The 21,182-nt window shown below is 52.0% G+C and overlaps 1 protein-coding gene across 1 annotated transcript in view; it reads right to left on the bottom strand.

The window, feature by feature from the left end:
- The window catches only part of LOC123246846 (ras GTPase-activating protein 4-like), a 92,161-nt gene that overhangs the window by 1,078 nt on the left and 69,901 nt on the right, over positions 1-21,182 (bottom strand). Inside the window, exons 6-19 of the mRNA XM_044675631.1 lie at positions 20,809-21,010; positions 19,036-19,127; positions 16,890-17,007; positions 16,105-16,258; positions 15,335-15,399; positions 11,403-11,515; positions 9,491-9,683; positions 8,789-8,926; positions 7,418-7,562; positions 6,524-6,690; positions 5,666-5,803; positions 4,565-4,700; positions 2,002-2,122; positions 406-470 (exon numbers count right to left, since the gene is read on the bottom strand). Coding sequence (XP_044531566.1) covers positions 406-470; positions 2,002-2,122; positions 4,565-4,700; positions 5,666-5,803; positions 6,524-6,690; positions 7,418-7,562; positions 8,789-8,926; positions 9,491-9,683; positions 11,403-11,515; positions 15,335-15,399; positions 16,105-16,258; positions 16,890-17,007; positions 19,036-19,127; positions 20,809-21,010 — 1,847 coding nt within the window. The remainder of the gene's footprint in view (positions 1-405; positions 471-2,001; positions 2,123-4,564; positions 4,701-5,665; positions 5,804-6,523; positions 6,691-7,417; positions 7,563-8,788; positions 8,927-9,490; positions 9,684-11,402; positions 11,516-15,334; positions 15,400-16,104; positions 16,259-16,889; positions 17,008-19,035; positions 19,128-20,808; positions 21,011-21,182) is intronic.

Genomic DNA, 21,182 nt, shown 5'->3' with positions numbered 1-21,182 from the left:
AGACCAGCACCAGAGCAGCTGGTAAGGGCCAGGGACTGCCAAGGCCTCAGGGCCTCCCCTGGGGCCAGACTTCTATAGAATCAGAGCTGGAGGGGGCCTGGGAAGCCATCTAGTCCAACCCCCTCATTTTAAGGCAAACTGAGGCTCAGGGAGGTCCCCAATTGGCCCCAAAGTCCCACAGAAAGCATCCTAGATTTAGAGATGGAAGAAGCCTCCAAGGCCATCTAGTTCAATTTCATTATTTTACAGATGAGGAAACTGAGGCCCATAAGTGTCTCAAGTGGGATTTGGATCTTGGTCCTCTTACTCTAGAATCAGAATCCTTCTTCACCAACTAATTCTCTTGGCGTGGGAAGAACTGTGCTAGCTTGTCAGGGAATCTGGGAGGGACTGTCAGGATCCTACCTTCACTTTGAATGTTGGGGATATTCCCAGCAGCCCCCAGGGCAGTCAGCTCCAGGTACTTTTCACTGGTGAGGGAAAGCAAAAGGGACAAGTTTGAGGCCGATGTTGCCACTTTCCTGCTCCTGTGAGACACTTTGGATGACTGTCCACTGTCTATCTTTTTTTTAATTTTTGTAAACATTTATTAATATTCATTTTTAACATGGTTACATGATTCATGCTCTCCCCCCACCCATGGCCGATGCACATTTCCACTGGTTTTAACTCCACTATCTATCTTTACTAGTAGCAGTAGTAGTAGTGATGATGATGATGATAACGATGGCCGCTAACATTTATTTAATGCTTTGAGTTTACAAAAATCTCCTGAAAAACCCTATGAGGTAGGTTCTATTATCCCCATTTTATAGATAAAGCAACAGAGGCTCTGAGGTGTTTCGAGCTTCCCCCTCACAACTAGCAAGGTTCTCAGAGGTAGGATTTGAACTCGGGTCTCCTTGGCTCTGGGTCCAACATTCTGCACCTTCCGTCAGGTTGCAGGCTCTCCTTGGTGTTTAATTATTTCCACCTTGGTTTGGTCTTGGCCTCCCCAAGCCTCTAATCCTTCCCCCAGTGAGTCCCAAGTCACAGTTCTGGCCTGAGAGGGAGAGCAGGATCTGCAACCTCCCGCCCTGCTCTCAGGAAGGGGCCTGTTCAAACTCCCCCTTCCTTTTACACTTCGAAGGAAGAACGAGGGGCCAGAGCCTCTGGAATTGCACATGCCACCTTTCTGGAGAAGGAAGGAGCCCTGAGGGGGAGAATTTGAATCCAAAGCAGGCTTTGAGCCCAATTGCCTCTTTTTCCAGATGAGGAAACTGAGGAACACGTCTCTTGTACCATTTCTCTTCATGAAAAGACAAGTCAAGGGATTCTTTGGGATTAGAGAGTCGGAGCTTGAAAGGATCTCAGACATGAACAAGACCAACCTCTTCATTTTACAAGAGGGGAAACTGAGGCCCGGGGAGACTAGGAAACTTGGTCATAGCCACGCAGCAAGTGTCAGAGGTAGGAACTGAACTTGGGGCTTCCTGATTTCCTGATTGGGGGCAGCTCAATGGGGTAGTGGATAGAGAAATGGGCTAGTAAATGGCAAACCGCTCTCGTATCTCTGCCGAGAAAACCCCAAAAGGGGTCCTGAAGAGTCAGACGCGACCGAACAACAATGACACGTCCTGATTTCAAGTCCAGCCACCCGGCTGGAGGCCTTCATCTAACCACTGTCCTGGAGTGACTATAAAGAGGCGCAGATCAGCCGGGGGGGGGGGGCTCAGGAGCCCTCCAAGGCCTCCCCCTGAGTGGTTCCTTCTCTGCTCCCTTCACCCCTCACCCTCTGCTGCCCTGCCCAAAGGGCCCCAGGGCTCAGCGCCCTGTAGACGAGTTCACTCATACGAAACATTTGGGGAATGTGGCTTAAATTAAATTAGGTCAGAGAAGACTCAAGAGGCCGAGAAGGAGAAGCGGCCAAGCATGTGGGTTCAGGCCTAGGAAAAGGGTGAGTGGGAGGCCCCCTGCTCTCGGGGCTCCCTCCTGGACAGGCCAGGGAGACGCCATCCTCACCGCATGGTGTCCTGCATGCCCAACAGGTGTCTATAGATGAGCTGGGCTTCCAGGTCTGGGTCCAAGGGGTCGTTCCATTCCTGCAAGGTCACCCGGTATCGAGTTTTGTCACAGCCCAGACCTAAGAGACGGGAGAGACGAGGTGACCCCTGGGGAGGGTCTGGGGGAAGATGGACGAGCAGGGCTTCCTGGGCAGGTCCCGAAGGGGGCCTTCAAGGCTCTGGGCGAGCGGCTCCAGGGAGGAGAAACCAAGAGATGTCCCAGCACTGCACTGGCAGTTGTGGGCGACAAAAGAGACGATCATAAAGCTCAGCACGTAGTAGGTGCTTACTGAACGCTTTCCCCCTCCTTTGTCTTCCTCAGTGTGGGACTTGCCCCAGCCCATGAGCAGGCCAGACGGGATCCATCAGGGCCCAAAGTGAGGGTTATTAAGTTGGGAATAAAAACAGCCCTCCTGCAGAGCTCTCTCAGTCGGGGACTGCCCGGAACCCACCGTCCCTCCAAGCTGGGGTTTTCTGTTCCCCAGAGCAATCAGGTGCCAGCCAGCTGGCACTGCCCTCAGCAGGGCTCTGCCCCAGCTGACTGTGTGACGTGGAGCAATCACATTCCTGTTCTGGGCCTTCGTTTTCTCATCTATAAAGTGGACAGCGTGATGGCTAAAGGCCCTCCCAGGGCGTTCTTCAAGAACTGTCAGCTCCTGTCCTGCCCTAGCCATGCGGGTGAAGGACAAGACTCATGGCTGCTTCTCTGCCTTCTCTTGCCCTGTGGCATACAAGCAGCCCATTTCCCCACAGGCATGGTGTGGGAAGCCAATAAGAGAAACAGCCTCAAATAGATAAAAATCTGAGATTTCTCTTTTCGACCCCTTTAATGATTCACACCTTTTCTTATTAAAAAGCAATACAGGGGGCAGCTGGGTATCTCAGTGGATGGAGAGTCAGGCCTAGAGACAGGAGGTCCTGGGTTCAAATCTGGCCTCAGACACTTCCTAGCTGTGTGACCCTGGACAAGTCACTTGACCCCCATTGCCCACCCTGACCACTCTTCCACCTATGAGACAATACACCAAAGTACAAGGGTTAAAAAAAAAAAAAAAGCAATACAGGGGGCAGCTGGGTAGCTCAGTGGAGTGAGAGTCAGGCCTAGAGACAGGAGGTCCTGGGTTCAAATCTGGCCTCAGATACTTCCCAGCTGTGTGACCCTGGGCAAGTCACTTGACCCCCATTGCCTACCCTTACCAATCTTCCACCTATAAGTCAATACACAGAAGTTAAGGGTTTAAAATAAAAATTAAAAAAAAAAAAAAAGCAATACAGCCTTATTGAAAAGCTTTAAGTTCCTAGCAAACCAGCCATTAAGAGGTCAACAATTTCTCTCTAAGACTAAAGACAGAAATTAAGCAAAAGGCTGCCTGGACTCTGAATCTGTTTCTAGACAAGTCAAGGTCAAAACTGGACAAAAACTAGACACAACCCCCTCCAGTGGGAGCTGAGAAAATATTCCGACTTAGCTGATGATGAGGCAGCTACAACCCAACCTTGTGCTCTTATCTTCACCTTGAAGTTTCTGAGGCTTCTGTGTGTTGTCTAAACTAATTGCGATGTCTACGGAGCTGTGAAACTCTCTGTGCTTGTGGGTGAAAGGGAGTTTGGATTGTCATATATAATAAACTTGTGACTCAATGGCACTTCAGAGAAGCAGCTATGAGTTAACAGTCAAGATCGTCTCCGTGTCCTGTTACTTTCTTATCAACTAAGCCGTCCTTATACGATTATGTGGAGACGATAAATAGATCTCGACAGCATTGCAAGGACAAGTGTGCCAGCCCTGCCCCCGGCAGGTCGAGAATGGCCAGGGGAGGCCGTGAGGAAGCCGGGCTCCTGGGTCCAGAAGCATCCCAGCCTAGAGAGAGGAAAAAGGGAAAACCCAGGAGGGGAGGGCAATGGCCAGCCGTCACAAGGAAGGCCCGAGGAGTGCAGCTTTGTCAGAGCTCGTGACCCCTCATTCGGGGCTCTCTGCGCAGCCCCCCAATTGTTCTGGGCTTCTCTGACGCTGCCATCCTGATGGGGGCCTGGGATGGGGGCAGCACAGAAGACCCTCTCAGCTGCCCCAGCTACCCTACCATCCCGGGGTCTGTGGTCATGGTAGAGGGGGAAACCGAGGCTCAGCCTAGGTCCGGGGTCTCTTGGCAGAAAGCAAGATAGGCTCTGGCTCCCATCTTCCCAGGCCCACAATGGAGGTCTTCTCCTTCCCCTTCCATTGAAGTCCATCTTAAATGCCACCTCCTTTAGGGAGTCTTCCCTGATCTCCGCTCATCGCCCACCCCAACCTGGTGAGCAGGATCTCTCTCTCCTTGCTCAGAATCTGCCTGGCTCCGAGCCGAGGGTCCCTCCCCGTCGCAGACCCCCATCTCGGTCCCCGGCACCCTTAGACTCTCCGCTCGAGTTGGGTATAGCCCAGCGCGCCCGTCCCTTCATGCCCACCGAGCCGGGCACCCCGAGGACCTTCCTCTCCACCCCCAGGGAACTGCCCGCCTCCAGACCTCCCAGCCAGGCCTCCCTACTTGTCTTTTCCTTCTGGTGGCAGCAGCTCCACTTGTCTCCTCGGAAGATGCCTGGGTGGTAGGAGCCCAGCATGCCCTGGTTGTGGAGGCAGACCTTGCGCAGGGCAGACAGCCACTGGTTCAGCTCATTCACGCACTACAACAGAGGCCAACACGGGCGCTCGCCATGGGGGCCGGCAGGCCTCTGGCCTTGAGGGAGCCCCGGCCCAGAGGAGCCGCCTCGGGGCCACCAGGGTCCTGGGAGCGGCCCTTAGAGAGGGGCCTCCCCTGGGGAGCGTCCGGGCCCCTCGGAGCCCGGGATCCGGGACCAAGGCCGGAGCTGTCCGCTCCGCTCCCCTGACTCGCGGCGGGAGCTCCCAAAGGATGGGAGGGCAGCTCCTCGGGACGAGGACGGGCTTCACTCCTGGGACCCCCAGCCTGGCCCCGTGCTGGGCGCAGACCAGCCCCCCCCCCCGTGCACGATTGAGGGGGGCAGGGAGCGTGCTTCGGACGTCCCCCGCAGGGCTGGCTCAGTGGCTGACACGCACATATGTACACGTGTGTAAAGACCCCGCACACACTCGGGGCCAGGGGGGAGCAGACACACAAGTGCACGGCGCACACCCTGATACACACACGCACACCCACCCCCTGAAGATGAGGAGGGGAAGCACGAGGGGCGTAGAGAGGACGGGAAAGGAGGTCGGAGTGAGGCTCGGCGGCCCTGAGATCAGGGGCCCAAAGGGTTCATGGGAGAGAGATAGACAGACAGACAAAGGCAGAGGTAGAGCCAGGGGGTGATGGAGAGAGGAGAGACAGACAGGGAGACTGAGGGAAGCAGAGAGACAGAGAGACAGAGAGGCAGAGGAAAGGAGAGACAGACAGACAGAGAGGCAGAGGAAAGGAGAGAGAGGCAGACAGACAGAGACAGAGACAGAGAGACAGAGGGAAGGAGAGAGAGAGGGAGGGAAGGAAGAAGGAAGGTGTGTGTGTGTGTGTGTGTGTGTGTGTGTTGTTGTTGTCGTTGTTGTTGTTGGGGTGGAAATGATTCTCACTTCCCATTTCTTGCTCTGCTCTGAGCTCTCAGAGGGGTCCTGGGGGGACCAGACAAGTGGGGCTCACCTTGCACTGCAGATAGGCTGTCTCACACTGGCCGGCTTCGCCTGTGTAGATGATCTGCATGACGTGGGAGTTGCCGAAGCTCTTCTCTTCCACCTTCTCGGCCGCCCGGATGTTGGCCAGGGTGATGAAGGTCATTTTCTGGAGGAGGGCCAGGGCAGAGAAGGCTTAGAGGAGAGCCCCTCCCTGAAGGCTGCAGGGCCCCAGAACCAGGATGGAGCCATGGGGGGGGTCCAGGGCCTTCATATGAACCCCCCATCCCAGAGCCCCAGAGAAACCTAACAGAGGGGACCGTGGGGGGCCTTCAGAAAGAGTGACGGGGCCTACACTGGTGTCCCACTTCTGACATACTACCTGTGTCTCACAGACAAACATCACTTCGTCTCCCTGGCCTCAGTTTCCCCAGTTGTGGAATGAGATGTTCGCACTATTTTGCTTCTGCGGTCCCTTCCACTCTAGGCCTATGATCCTGGGGCCTGCCTTGGGCCTGGTTTCCTCTGTAAGAGGGGTCAGCCCAGAAGCCCCCGAGGTCCCCTCTAGCTCTAGGCAATTCTTGGCTAAGGCGCTCTGCAAATAGGCCAGAGCGGAAGGCAGGACCCAGCTAAGGTCGCTGCATGTGGCAAAGCCGGTCACTTGGCTCTCTGGCCCTCTCAGGCCGCTGACCCTCCTCCCCGCGTCGCTGGATCATTCGGTTTTGTTTGGGGAACTGGTTACTCGGTGAGGGAACCGACTGCCGAAAGGCGGGAGCCTCGCCGGCCCACCTGCCGGCCGCCCAAATCCTGTCTGCGGAAGGCTCGGGGAGGGGCAGCCCCGGAATGACTTGGGCATCCCTCCCCAGGCCTCACGGCCGGCCCTGCTTACCTTGGAACTGGGCGTCTTGGCAAAGCTGAGGGCCTCGCTGGTGAGGGAAAAGTGGAGCTTCTTGAAGGAGGACAAGAGCGGGCCTTTGCCCTTGGCCTTGTGGATGAAGAGGGGCCCCTCCTTCACAGGCAGGGCCTGCAGGTTAAGCGCCCGCTGGAGGTCCAGCTCTGAGGGGATGGAGGAAGGAGGGGGCCCGAGGCCGAGGTGAGCATCCAGCGCCTGCCTCCCACCAGAATCTGGGCCTGCGCCCCGAGCCTCCTGGCCCCCGCCGGCATGGCCAGAGCCCAGAGCGGCTGGTGAGAAGAGAAGGGCTTTGGGCCCGCCCTGGGGTGGTCGAGGGCCTCGCCGTCCCCTTTCCCACATTGCCACGGGGGCCCCCCCAGTGTAGCAGAGGCCATCCCACGGGGAATGGGAAGGGAGGCGCCTGCGTTCCGGGCCCCTCTGGGACGTGCAGCAGTGGCGAGTCTGGCTCTCCATGCGTGTGGGCAGGGGGCTGTCCGGTGACAGAGAGCTTCCCGGCTACTGAGCGGCCGTGTTCCCAGCGCCAGTATGTGGAGCTGCTATGCTTGGTGGCAGCATTGCTGCAGGGACTGTGAGGGGACAGAACTGCCTCCTCCGCCTCCCGAGGAAGCCCACAAAGGAGCCGGGCCCAGGGAAAACTCTGCCGCGAAAGGAGAGTTTTCTCTTGGGCTGGGGAGGGTCTTCCCGGCTCGGTGCTCAATCGTCCTCACCAACACCAGCTCCCTCTCAAGTGAGGAGCTCCCCAGGAGCCGCCGGCCAGGCCCACCCATTGAGGCCAACCAGAAGGGGCCGGGGCAGAAGCCCATTCCCATATATCTTTGGTGGGATGGCCCCTGATACCCCAAGCTGGAGGTCGGGGGGGGAGGGCCTTACCCTCCTTCTCCTCGATGTCAATGAGTTTGGTAATGAAGTCCTTCAGCTGAGCCACCCCTTGCTGGACCATGGGCTGGAGGGGCTCCATCCAGGCCTCCTTGGCTCGAGAGGCCAGTGTGTCCATGTTGCCCACATTCTGGACAGCCTGGCAGGGGTGGGATCAAGCCCACAGTGGTCCGTGGATTTGTGGACCCTCCTCCACCCCAGCCACACCATCCCTGCCCAGCCCAGCTGCTTCTTCATGTACCTCTCTTCCAGGCCCTAAGCCCAATCAGCCCACCAACCAACAGATGGGAGCAGTATGGTGTGGTAGAGAGAGAGCACCGCCCTAGGAATAAGGACACCTGGGTCCTGTCATTCACTTGCTGTGGGCCACTGAACATGTCCCTTTCCTTCTCAGTCTCAGCTTCCTCCTCTACAGAATGGGAGGATTGGTGATCCCAGTGCCATGGAAGGGAACTCGTAGCCCATCTAAGTCTGACTCTTTCTTTTTACAAATTAGGAAACCGAGGCCCACAGGAGATAAGACTTGTCCCAGGTCATTCAGGTGGTTAGTATCAGAGGTGGGATTTAAACTCAGGTCCTTAGAATCCAGTCGGTCCCTTGTCCTTTGCAGCAAATCTCTCTCCTCCCCACTGAGCCCAACCTCCTCCAGGGAGCCTTCGCTGATTCCCTTGAGCAGTCTATAGTAACTCTGGGAGTCTCATCTCTCCAGCCATGCTTAGAGCTTCCTGAAGGCAGACCTCATGCCCTCTCCCGTCGGTCCCGAGAAGTTAGGAGCCCACCAAAAGCACCCCCAGCCCTACTAGTAGACAACTCCTGTCTTTGACCCTCTTTGGAGTCTCCTTCCTGATAATGGGGCCTTTCATCCCCAGGGCTTTGAGACATTAACCACGTCTTCAAATTTGTTCTCGTTTTTGTTTTTATAAATGGCACTTCTGATTCTGGCAGTGTAGGCGCTCCAAGGAAGGAAACTCTCCAGCCAGGACAAGCAGCACCTGCCTACGGTAGCTGGGAAGTCTTGGAGAATGGGCCCCTGAGACATTAGCCATGCCCAAGGTCAGACAACTACTCTGTGACACAGTTGGGACTGGAACTTAGGTCTTCTGGACTCTCAAATGGGTTTTGCTCCCTTTTCTCTCTTCCTCGACCTTTCCTGCAGGCCTGCTGCCAACTTTCTCTACTGTCTGCTCCCTGGCACACTGGTCAGCCCTTCCTTTCAGCATGGCTCCCAAACTCGCATCTCTCAAAGTACCGTCCCCCAACCTCCTGCTTAGCTCCCTCCTGGCCCTGGTCCTGAGAGAGTCCAGAAGCCATTAGATCCACTGCACTGCAAGACCATGCCTGGCCTGGCCCAGCCCACCCAGGTACCTTGGCCAAGAGCAGCAAGGTGCGGCTGGTGCGGGCATCTGCATGCTTCTCACGCAGGTGGAAGAGTTTGGGTGACATGATGGCCGGTGAGAAGAAGCGTAAGCACAGGAAGCTGGTGACGGCAATGAACTTCAGGTTCTGTGGGTTGGGTTTGGGTCCCCTCTTACTCTGGGTGAGCAGTACCCCAGAAACCCCCCTGCCCACATCCACCTGTCCAGGAGCAGCCAGGGTGCTGTGGCCCATGTAGTTGCCTCTGGGGAGGAATAGCTTGGCTCAACCCAGGCTGGGGTAAGAGCAGGGAGGACAACTTGGCACATAGTAGGGCAGGAAGTCCTGAAGAGTTAGGAGACCCAGAGCCCATTCCTGGCTCTACCACTAAACACTTGTGCCATCTTTTAAAAGACTGGACCTCAGTTTCTTCATCTGTAAAATGGGCATCATTATATCTGCTTTCACCTCCTGTGGCCTTGAAGACTCTTTGGAAAGTACAAGATGTCACACTTTTTAGCTCTAAAGGCAAGAATATGCCAGGTTCTCAGAGGATGCATGCCTGGCTCTCCCTCCTAGGCCCCTGAACTGGGCTACAAACCTCTGTCTCCTGTGGTATTCCATAGCCCTCCCTTGGCTCCCATATTTCTAAGAGAAGCCTCTGTCCCCACCACAGGGGCAGGGTCCCAACTGGGAAAAGCAACAGGGTCCAACCTGGTGCTTGTTCTCAGGAAAATGTTCCTGCACCCTCTTGAAAAGTTGGCGGAAGGTGGCACGGATGACTGCTGGACACATCCTCACAGAGCGACTGATGGCCGACAGAAGCCCACCCAGGTATGACTGTAGGGTCTGGGCACTCTGCTCCATCACCTCACTCTCTGTCTGGATCCGGTGCAGTCCTGAGCACCTGGAGTGAGGAAAATGCATGTCATACTGTGCTGGTGTTCCTCTGCCCTTCCCCCACCCCATTCAGATATAGATACACAGAGACATAGCTATAGACAGATACAGATACAGACATAAATATAAGCCTAAAGATATAGGCACAGATATAGCCATAGACATCCATACAGACAAAGACACAAACACTGACAGAGATATAAACATGGACATAGATATAGATACAAAAACAGACATAGACACAGACATAGAGATAGAGATATACACACAGACACAGGCCTAGAGATAGAGATATAGACACAAACACACAAACAAAGAGATATAGACACAGACAAAGACACAGACAGAGATAGAGATATAGGCACAGAAACAGACATAGACACAGACACAGACAAGAGATAGAGATATAGACACAGACCCAGTCATAGATATAGGCACAGAAACAGACATAGACACAGACACAGACATAGAGGTAGAGATATAAACACAGACACAGACATAGATATAAGCACAGAAACAGACATAAGACACAGACACAGACATAGAGATAGAGATATAGACACAGACACAGCCATAGATATAGGCACAGAAACAGACATAGACATAGACACAGACACAAACATAGAGATATAGACACAGACACAGTCATAGAGATAGAGATATAGACACAGACATAAACATAGAGATATAGACACAGACACAGCCATAGATATAGGCACAGAAACAGACATAGACATAGACACGGACACAGTCATAGAGATAGAGAAATAGACACAGACACAAACATAGAGATAGAGAAACAGACACAGACACAAACATAGAGATATAGACACAGACATAGTCATAAAGATAGAGATATAGACACAGTCATAGATATAGACACAGAAATAGACATAGGCACAGACATAGAGACAGACATAGACACAGACATAGAGATAGAGATATAGACATAGACCCAGTCATAGATATAGGCACAGAAACAGACATAGTCATAGATATAAGCACAGATATAGCCATAGACATCAATATAGTCAAAGACACAAACATTTACATAGATATAAACATGGACATGGATATAGACATATAAACAGACATAGACATAGACACAGACACATAGAGATATAGACACAGATATCAATATAGACAAAGACACAAACATTGACATAGATATAAATGTGAACATAGATATAGATACATAAAAAGGCATAGACATAGACACAAATATAGAGATATAGACACAGACACAGGCATAGATATAAACATAGATATAGATATAGACACAGACACAGACATAGATACCCACACATACATAGAGATAAAGGCAGGCACACACACAAACACAGATTTAAATAGAGACACTCCCAAGCACATAGATATACAACGATTCAGATAAAGACTCAGACAGACAGAAGCATATATGGTAATCCAAATAGACATGCACAAAGACAGAAACATGAAAATCCAGGTGAAGAAACACAGGACACATAGAAAGACATAGACACATAGAGAGACACCCTGAAACAGAGACAAAGGTCTAGGATCCCTCTTCCCTTCAACTTTTGGATCATGCAATATCAGTTTCTCACTTAGCCCTTCAAAGCCTTACTCTTGAGGGGTTTGGAACTGGGCAAGGTATTCATGATTTCTTCTCGTCTCCATGGCACAGCTAGGAATGCCCACCCCAAAAGGACTAGGGTCCCTTGCTCCTGCCAGGGGCTATCTTTACCCCACGTCCTTGATCTCCACTTTGCTGGGGTCCAATTCCACATACTTCTTCTCTTCAAAGACTCGATTGATGGTAGGGCCCAGAACGCTGTGTAGATACTGCATGCCTGAGATCTGCAGGAGAGAGGGGCCAGGATAGGTCACGGAGGGAGAAAGGTGGAAAAGGTGGGTTGGTGATATGGGAGACATGGCAGACTTGGGATGAGGGAAGAGAAGAGAAGGTAATTTCTCACTAAGAATGTCATTCCTCTTCCTTTCCACTCATCTAAATACTCACTGTCATTTAGGGCTGAGTTCAAGTCCCACTTCCTCAATTATTTCAATTAGCAAACATTTATTAAGCATTAATTATATGTCAGACACATTGTTAAGCACTAAAAATGCAATGACGAAAGTAAGACTGTGTACCTTTAAAGAGAACAAAGAATTGAAGATTCTGAGGAATTGAACACGGGAGACCAGAAGGATGGTGGTGCCTTCAACAGAAATAGAGAAGGCTAGAGAAGAAGTATGTTTATGTAAGAAAACAATGAGTTAAGTTTTGGACATATTGAGTTTGAGATACCTATTAAACATTTAGGTGGAGATGTCTAACAAGCAATTTGTTATCCAGAGCTTAGAAGAGATGAGAATAGGACATATAGGACACACATACATACCAGATCAAAAACTGAAAAGGACCTCAGGGGCCATTTAGTCTATCACTTCCTTCATTTAAAGATGAGGAAACTGAGGCCCAGGGAGAATAAGTGACTTCTGGCCTCAGATCTTAAAATCCTTTGAATAAAGATGATAATTGAACCTATAGGAGTCCATGAGACTATTGAAAGAGAGAGTGCTTAAAGAAAAGAGAATTGGGCCTAGGACAGAGCCCTAGAACCCACCCTCATTTAGGGGACCAAAGATGGATGATGATCTAGAAAAGAAGACAGAGAAGGTCTGTCAGACAGGAGGAAAAGCAGGAGAGAGCAGGGTTATGGAAGCCATATAGGAAAGAGCATCCAGGACGAGGCTATAGCAAACAGTGTCAAAAATGAAGAAGGATGAAGACAGAGACAATGTACTGGATGAAACAGTTAAGAGATCACCAGTAAACCATATAAAATAATGCACTCAATCAAGAGAAATATGAATCAAAGCAACCTTGAGGTTCTATCTCATATTCTGCAAATTGGCAAGGAGGACAAAAGATGAAAATACTGTTGCAGAGGTTGTGAGAAGATATATGCATTGTTGGTGGAGTTGTGATGCAGTACAACCATTCTGGAAAGCAATTTGGAAGTATTCAAATAAATTGACTAAAATGTTCATACTACGAACATACTAAGTCACAAACCGACAAATGTTCATATTAAACACACTAAAATGTTTGGAGTCTTTTTGACTCAGAGATTCCATTATTAGGCTTAAATCCCAAAGAAGACATTGATAAGAAAAAGACCCCAAACAAAACTACATCCAAGCCCTGTGTTATCTTTACTCTTTCTATAATCCTTTAAGATAGTGAGATTCTGAAGGGATGTTTGTCTTTTCTCCTCCTATCAGTTGTAAGCATAATTTAGTCCCATCCAATTGGTTAAGTTTATTAGCCTTCCTAGGTTTCTTATATCTATATTTTCATTTCAAAAATTCAACCTAGCACTGGTATTTTCATCAGGACTATTTGAAAGTCCTCGTTTCTATTAAAAGTTAACTTCTTCCTTTGTAGGATTATACTCAGTTTTTTTTTTTAACGTTTAGTGATATTTAATTTTTAGAAAATTAACATGGTTACATGATTCATGCTCTTACTTTCCCCTTCACGCCCCCAACCCCCACCCCCATAGCCAATGCGCATTTCCACTGGTTTTAACATGTGTCATTGATCAAGACTTATTTCCAAATTGTTGTTAGTTGCATTGGTGTGGTAGTTTCGAGTCCACATCCCCAATCATGTCCACCTCAACCCATGTGTTCAAGCAGTTGCTTTTCTTCTGTGTTTCCACTCCTGTAGTTCTTCCTCAGAATGTGGGTAGCATCTTTTCCATAAGTCCCTCAGAATTGTCCTGGGTCATTGCATTGCTGCTAGTACAGAAGTCCATTACATTCGATTTTACCACAGTGTATCCATCTGTGTACAATGTTCTTCTGGCTCTGCTCCTTTCACTCTGCATCAGTTCCTGGAGGTCTTTCCGGTGATTATACTCAGTTTTGCAAGAATATATTTTTCTTAGTTGTAAGCCCTTTTTTTTTCTTTTGCCCTTTGTTATGTTCCAAGATTTCTTTTCCTTTTTCATAGCTGCAGAATAATCTTGCGTTTCTGGTGGTGGGTCCTTAGTAATTGAGCTCTTTCTTTGTGGCTGATTGTATTTTTTCTTTGACCTGGAAGCCTTAGATTTTGGCTGCAACATTTCTGGGTGTTGGAGTTTCTTTTGGGAGATGGATGACCAATGGATTCTTCCTGGTTTCACTCTGCCCTTGCTTATCATTGCCTCGACAAATGTGAACTTGGACAAAGTTTGAGAGAGAGCAGAGGATCGAAGGGTCTGTGGGGCTGTGGTCCATGGAATCACAAAGAGTTGGACATGACAATGACTGAATCAGACCACTGCCTCATTGCAGTCCCAGATGGAGTGGCTGATCTTTGGCACTCCTCCTTGTCCTTTTCCTCAATCCTGGTATAGAATAAGGAGCTAGACCCAGCGTCAGTGCCAGGTACTCCACCTCAATCACTGGCTTCTGCTTTTTTCTTGTGGTGATTCATCTTGGGTTATTATTCCAGCCCCATCTCCATCTCCTTCTCCTTGCCCTGCCACCAGCCAGCAGCTGGCTTACTCACAGGACTGGTAAGTCCCTACTGCCTAATGGAGATCATACTGCCTTCCTGCCTCCGAGAGTACTCTGGGTATGCATGAACAGTTCAAGTTCCCCTTCTCCAACTCTGCCTCCTTGTGTACGATCATAGACTCAAAGCTGGTAAAGACTTCAAGGTCATCAAGTACCATTTCTCCACTTGCAGATAAAAAAACTGATACCCAGAGAAGTGACTTGCCCACAGTCACACAGTCAGTATCTGAGCCAACATCTGAACCTGGGTCTTCTAGACTCCAAGGCCAGTGCTGTCCATTGTGTTATGTTGTCTACATGGGACTGGCTTTGTCTCCCTCTGTGGCTCCAAATAGGTAGCATTTCTTGAATGTGAATGTGTTTTATAATGATTCTCTTGTGTGAACCTCAAAACAATGCTGGGAGGGGCAGCTGGGTAGCTCAGTGGATTGAGAGCCAGGCCTAGAGACGGGAGGTCCTGGGTTCAAATCCGGCCTCAGATACTTCCCAGCTGTGTGACCCTGGGCAAGTCACTTGACCCCATTGCCCACCCTTACCAATCTTCCACCTATAAGTCAATACCTAGAAGTTAAGGGTTTAAAATTAAAAAAAAAAAACAATGCTGGGAGATATTATTGTCCCCACTTTGCAGAAACTGAAGCAAACAGAGGTGAAGTGACTTTCCCAGGGTCACGCAGCTGATTTTAACTTGGGTCTTCCTCACTCCAGGTGAGCCAGGGTGGAGGGCTCACTAGCTAAGAGGCTGCCCCTTACTAGAACACTTGCTGGCTTCTGGTGAAGTCCTGGTCTGGCCGGAGGAGCTTGCTGGTGTTTCCCTTTTGTTTTACTGATCACCACGGCGCCCCCTTCCTTTTCACCTTTGCTGAGAGGGTCTCGGAGGGGCTGAGCTCCTCTGTAACCAGGCGGGCGGCTGTGTTTGCTGGAAGCCTTGTGGAGAGCTCCCTGTACCGCCCTGTACCGCTTCCTCCCCACCTCTCTTAAGTCTTCCATGACTGATCCCATTGACAGTAGAGAGATGGACAGTGTAGACAGGAAGGCGTCTATCCCTATCCCTGGTTCTGTCCTTGGACTCGACCCTGCCTACCCTCTCCCCGACCTCCTTCTCACCTTCAGAAAGGATTCCATGGACTTGGAAGCCAGAGAGTTGCTCCGGAAGAGGGTGTTGGCCTCCACTGCAAAATCAATGAGCATTTATTAGATCCCAACTGCATACCAGTCCCATATAGCTACTAAATAACAAATATTTAATAAATGATGAACACTAGTGAAGACCAACAAATAAAGTAAAATAAAAAGAGGATTGTGAGGGGCCTGAGAGTGGGAAGCTGGGAAAGGAGGCAGCTGGGTTCAAGTTGCTGGGATGGCAGGACCTGGAAAAGCCACCAGGGAAGGGCCAGGCGTACTGGGCCACAGATATTCTCTTGAATGACTTCATTCCTCCCCCCAAGTCTGGGAATTATGAGGCAGAATCTCCCCTCCCCCTGCCCCCACCCCTTTCTGGGCAACCTGAGAGTCCCTTGTTCTGGCTGTGCCCCATCTAATGCCCTGCTCGTTCCAAACCTTGTTGCAATCAGAGAAGGCTTCCTGGAAGAAGGGAGGCTTGAGCTGGATTTTGGAGGCAAAGTAGGCTGCAGAAGATGGGCAGAGATGAGAAAGGAGACCATCTGCCTTTCTTCTTCATTCTACTTTGCCTCCAACACTCAGATCAAGTCTCACTCCTTCCAGGAAGCCCTCTCTGATTGCTCTTTCCACTGGACTCCTCCTAAGTTTCTTCAGTTTTATTTCCAGAGATCCAAACTTGGGGTGGCTCCTTGCTTCCTCTGCCCCCATCCGTGGGTGTGAGCACACCATCTGGGCCCTGGAGAGAGGCCTCTCACCAGTCCGTCTGAGCTCCAGTTGGAAAAGCAGGTCCAGGAACTCCTTGGCCAGCCCCTGGCCCAGGAAGAGCTTGACCAGATTGGTGGCCACCTCCTGGCGACACTCGGCCGTCGTGGTCTCCTCAATGAGGGAGATCAGCTGCACCGGATGGTCCTTTGGGGATGGAAGACGGGAGGGCAGTGTTGGGCCCAGTGAAGGGGGAGGCTGGCATCCTCCGCCGTCTCCCCCCGCTCCGTCCTCCCATCCTACCTCCAACCCGGGGGCTCAGGTTGTCCTGCAAGGTAGGCCTCGTCTTGGGCCAGGAGGGGCCGCTTTAATGAGGCCCCACCTAGAAGGCACTCCAGAACGTCCCCTCCTCGGCCTCCCCAGGATGGAGGGTGCCGCCCACCCCGGGAGAATGGGGACCGCGGGGCACAAACAGGGGCACAAACAGGGGCACAAACAGGGGCACAAACGGGCACAAACAAGGGCACAAACAGGGGCACAAACAAGGGCACAAACAGGGGCACAAACAGGGGCACAAACAGGGGCACAAACAAGGGCACAAACAGGGGCACAAACGGGGGCACAAACGGGGGCACAAACAGGGGCACAAACAGGGGCACAAACAGGGGCACAAACAAGGGCACAAACAGGGGCACAAACAAGGGCACAAACAGGGGCACAAACAGGGGCACAAACAGGGGCACAAGTCTCTGGGCCCCAGAAGGGAGAAGACTCCCGCCTCGGTGGCTTTGCCCAGTTCCAGAAGAGGAAGTCGGCATGCCCGTGCCCCCGCCCTCACCTTGGGCCTCAGCTTGACCTCCTGGCAAAGCAGCTGCACCAGAGGCTGGTAGAGGCTGGAAGGCAGCACAGTCTCGTCCCGAAGCCGCACCTGCAGCTGCAAGGAGCCCAGGCTGGCCCTGGGAGCGGGAGGCCTCAGTCCCCGAGACCGGAGGCTCCCCGAGCCCAGCCTCTCCTCCCCTTTAATCTAGGCACCAAACTCTTCAAGATCTGCCTTCCTGCAGCACTTGTCGTGGCTCCCCATCCTCCTGCCTCCTGCCTGCAAGAGAAGGTCCCAGCTTCCTAGAAGCCCAGGAGGGAGCCTTCGAGATGGCAGGATCCAGAGGGAGGAAGCGAGCGGAACTCCGGAGCCATTTCATCATATCTCATCCCCAACCCTTCGCTTGTCAAAGGAGAGGAAGACGGAGGCCCAGAGCCAAAGACCTTAGCTTGGCATTCAAGGCTTTCCATGGCTGGATCCCAGCCTGCTGCTCCCTCCTCATGAAGTCCCAGGGCCCCACTCGCCCTCTCCCATAAACACTGCCACCTCCTGCCTTCGTTCCTGCCCTTTCCCATCCTCCCTGCTTCTCCCCAACCTCCCCATCCTTGAAGACTCCACTCAATCTCCCTTAGTTATCGGTCATCCCGTGTTTGGAGTGTTTGGGGAGGGGGAGGAGGCTGAGCTGCGATTTTAGCAAAGACGAGAACTCCCAGTGTGGAAACTCCCTCCATCAATTTATCGATAATTTATAGTCTCTTTTTTTAAAAATTAAAACTTTTACCTTCCGTCTTAGCAAGGGCTAGGCAGTGGGGGTTAAGTGACTTGCCCAGGGCCATACAACTAGGAAGTGTCAATAAATTATAGTCTTTTTTTTTTTTTTTTAAGAAACAATCCTGTGTATTGGTTCTAAGGCAGAAGAGCAGTAAGGGCTAGGCCATGGGGGTTAAATGACTTGCCCAGGGTCACCCAGCTAGGAAGGGTTAATAAGTTATAGTCTTAAAGAGTTGTCCAGGGCACTGAGAACCGGTCAGAAGTGGGGCAGGAACCCAGGTCGTCCCGACTCTGAGGCTAACCTTCTGATCCCCGGCACCATGTTGCCCCCTCTCAGGGCAGTTCATTTCCTGTATTGTTGATGAATTTCTCGGGTGTCCATTTCTTGACACCCAAGTGGACTGAGAGCCTTTCGAGGGCCCAGACATTGCCGAACCCCGCTCTATCCTACACTGCTTGGCCATGGCAGGGACTCCGAGGTGGTGGGTGAAGGGGACAGATTTGGAAAAGGTTGGACTTAGAATCAGGAAGACCCAAATCCCACATGGGACCCTCACGTAGTGGTGTGACCTTGGGGGAGTCCCTTAACTCCTCTGTGCCTCAGTTTCCTCGTCTTTAAAGTGAAGGGGCTCGGTGCTATGACCTCTAAGTTTCCTTCAGTTCTGCATCGGTGATGCGCAGCTACAGCTCCATCTAGGAACCCAGCACAGGATTCCTGGCTGGTTGACCAATCGGTATCATGGGACCAAAGCGCTTCCCCCTGTGCGGCCGATGGGAAGCAGGGCTCTTCTTGGGTCCTCGCTGTCTCCCTTCCTTAGAATGTAAGCTCTGGGGGCTCAGTGGATAGAGCAAGCCTGGCGTCGAGAAGATCTGGGTTCAAAGCTGGCCTCAAACGCTTCCTAGCTGTGTGACCCTGGGTAAGTCACTTAACCGTATTTGCCTAACCCTGACCCTTCTGTCTTAGAGTCGTTATTAAGTCAGAAAGGAAGGGTTTAAAAAAAGAATGTAAGCTCTGCGAGGGCAGGGACGGTTTTGCTTCTTTCTTGTCTTGCCAGCACTAAGCAAAGGGCCTCAAGTAAGTGCTTGTCGATTGACTAGTTGATTCTTCCTCACTGCCCAGCCCTATTTGGGCCCTGCAGCCACTCACAAGGGGCTGAGGCCAAGCGGATAGATACTCTTTTCTCAGAGTCCACCTGCTGTATCCCCCCAATGTGCCTAGGACTGGAGAGCTCCATGGGAGGAAGGCTGTGGGCTGGGAAGGGTCAGCCACTCTCTGGGGAGCCCAAGTAGTGGTGAGCTCATTCCACGCCGCCTCCTTGCCATGGTGTGCCTTTTGGAGCCCTGGAATGAGGCTCCATCCTGGAGCCCTCCAATCCCCACCGCCTGGGACACTCACTCGTCCATCCGGGTCTTGGATTGGTCTGGCCGCAGCCAGAACCAGCCCTCTTCCCGCTGGGCAGCCTGCAGGCCGTGGATGTTGAACATCACCTGAGGAGGGAAAGAAATCAGAGACTACCGGAACCCTGGGACCTCCTTGCCCGCTTGGGGGCCACCGTCCCCCCTCTAGCCCTCCAAGGAAAAACTTTGTAAACGGTAACTTGTTTAATAAATGTAAATAATAAAGGGGTTGGCCAAGAACTTGAAGAGCCGCCCGACCGCGTTGCAAATCTGGTAGGAGGGGGCTGTCTCGGAGCCGGACTCCCCCAAGGCCACGTAGCCGAGCCCCCCAATGAATCCTGTTGATCTGGAGCTGGAAGGAAGCGCAGAGTCCGCCTCCCCCAACTCCCTCATCTTGTGGAAGAGGAACCTGCGTCTGGGGAAGGTGAGCAACTCGCCCCAGGCTGCCTGGTGGCCGAGAGGACAGGCGGGATTCGAACCCAGCTTGTTCCTCGGACTCGCGACAAAGCACGAGCTCTACGACTTGCTTCTTAGCCGGATTCCCCTCCAGTTTGGTCAGCGTCTGCCTGGATGGACGGGAGGACGAGCTGCTTCTTCGGGGAAACCCCAGACTACGCTTGTAGGACTAAGTCCAAGATGGCTCCGAGATGGAGGGTGTCCAAGCCCGCATCGTGGACTCCCCCCTCACCCTCCTTGTCTCCATCGCCGTCTCCAGGGCCCTCCAAGGGCCATTTGGTCATTAATTACCCCCCAGAGCAAGGATACCCCGAGCACCAATCCCAGATCTCCTCAGACCATCCTCATCCGATTTCCTAGGTCCAAAGGCAGCGCCGCTGCCATCTCCCCACTCTGGGCAGGGCAGCCTCGTCCTAAGGTAGCCCTACAAGTACAGCGGGCACTTCTGCAGAAGAAGTCACTTCTCTGACTGAGTCAGAGACAGGAGTTTTGTTAGGAGACAGAATGGTTAAGGGGCAAAGCGTGGGCTGTGGAGTCTGGAGGCCCTGGGTTCAAATCCAGCCTCTGATCCCCAACCATTGAATGACCTTGGAGGAGTCACTTAACTTTCCTAACGGCAGGCCTTAGCCCTCCTTCCCTTCCGGCCTCATGTGTCTCAAGGGCCGAACCTCCGTCAGTCAGACGGACACCTGGCTCTAAATGAGGTGCTAGACGGGACGGCCTCGAAGGCCTCTTCCAACTTGAACTCTATAGGATGTGCGTATACAGGCATGTGCCCACACGTTGTATTTAGACATTCAATCACTTCCAGTCCTGTCCGACTCGTCATGACCCCACTTGGGGTTTTCTTGGCAGAGATATGGAATGCCTTCGCTCTCTTGTTTGATAGATGAGGAAACGGAGGCAAACAGAGTTAAGTGACTCGCCCAGGTTCACACAGCTAGTGTCTGAGGCCAGATTTTTTCTCACCTTCGGTCTTAGGATGAACACTATGTATTGGTTCCAAGGTAGAAGAGCAATAAGGGCTGGGCAATGGGGGTAAGTGGGCTAGGAAGTGTCTGATGCCAGATCTGAACCCAGGACCTCCCGTCTCCAGGCCAGGCTCTATCCACTGAGCCACCCAGCTTCCCCTAAAATAGATATGTAAACGAGCTTAAAAAAAACCCAAACTATACGTAAACACCAAGTTTACTTCTCCGATCCTCTTTTGTGTTTGTGCTGGTGGTGGTCGTCAGGGTCCTAATGAATAATAAATCTTTTCTTTAAAAAAGGAAAGCCAAGCGGGGCTGAGCTGAGCTGGCCTGGCCTCACTCACCTTGCCCAGGAAGTCGTTTCTGCTGACCAGGTCCCAGTCCCAGGCTTCCACACACAGCGTCCCCGGGGCGGACTCGTCCAGCTCAAACTCAAAGGTTTCGTTCCATCTTGGGTAGCAGGACTTCTTAACGATCTGTCCAAGGTGGAAAGAGCGCTGAGGGGCAGCCAGCGCCACACCTGCCTGATGCAGCGGGGCTCGGCTTCTCCTCACACCAGGTACATCGCTGAGGCCTCAGTTCAGAGAAGGTGAAGCCAGAGAACCCCAGGAGCAGAGTGGGAAAAGCCCCTGACTCTGGTGACAGAAGTTGTGGGTTCCGATCCTACCTCTGAGGCTTACTGTCTCTGAGAAAGTTCCCCAAGCCTCAGTTTCCTTAT

The sequence above is a fragment of the Gracilinanus agilis genome, chromosome 4, assembly GCF_016433145.1.
Source record: "Gracilinanus agilis isolate LMUSP501 chromosome 4, AgileGrace, whole genome shotgun sequence".
NCBI lineage: Eukaryota > Metazoa > Chordata > Mammalia > Didelphimorphia > Didelphidae > Gracilinanus > Gracilinanus agilis.
The sequence above is the reverse complement of the archived record's forward strand: the minus strand, read 5'-3'. Positions and strand labels throughout refer to the sequence as shown.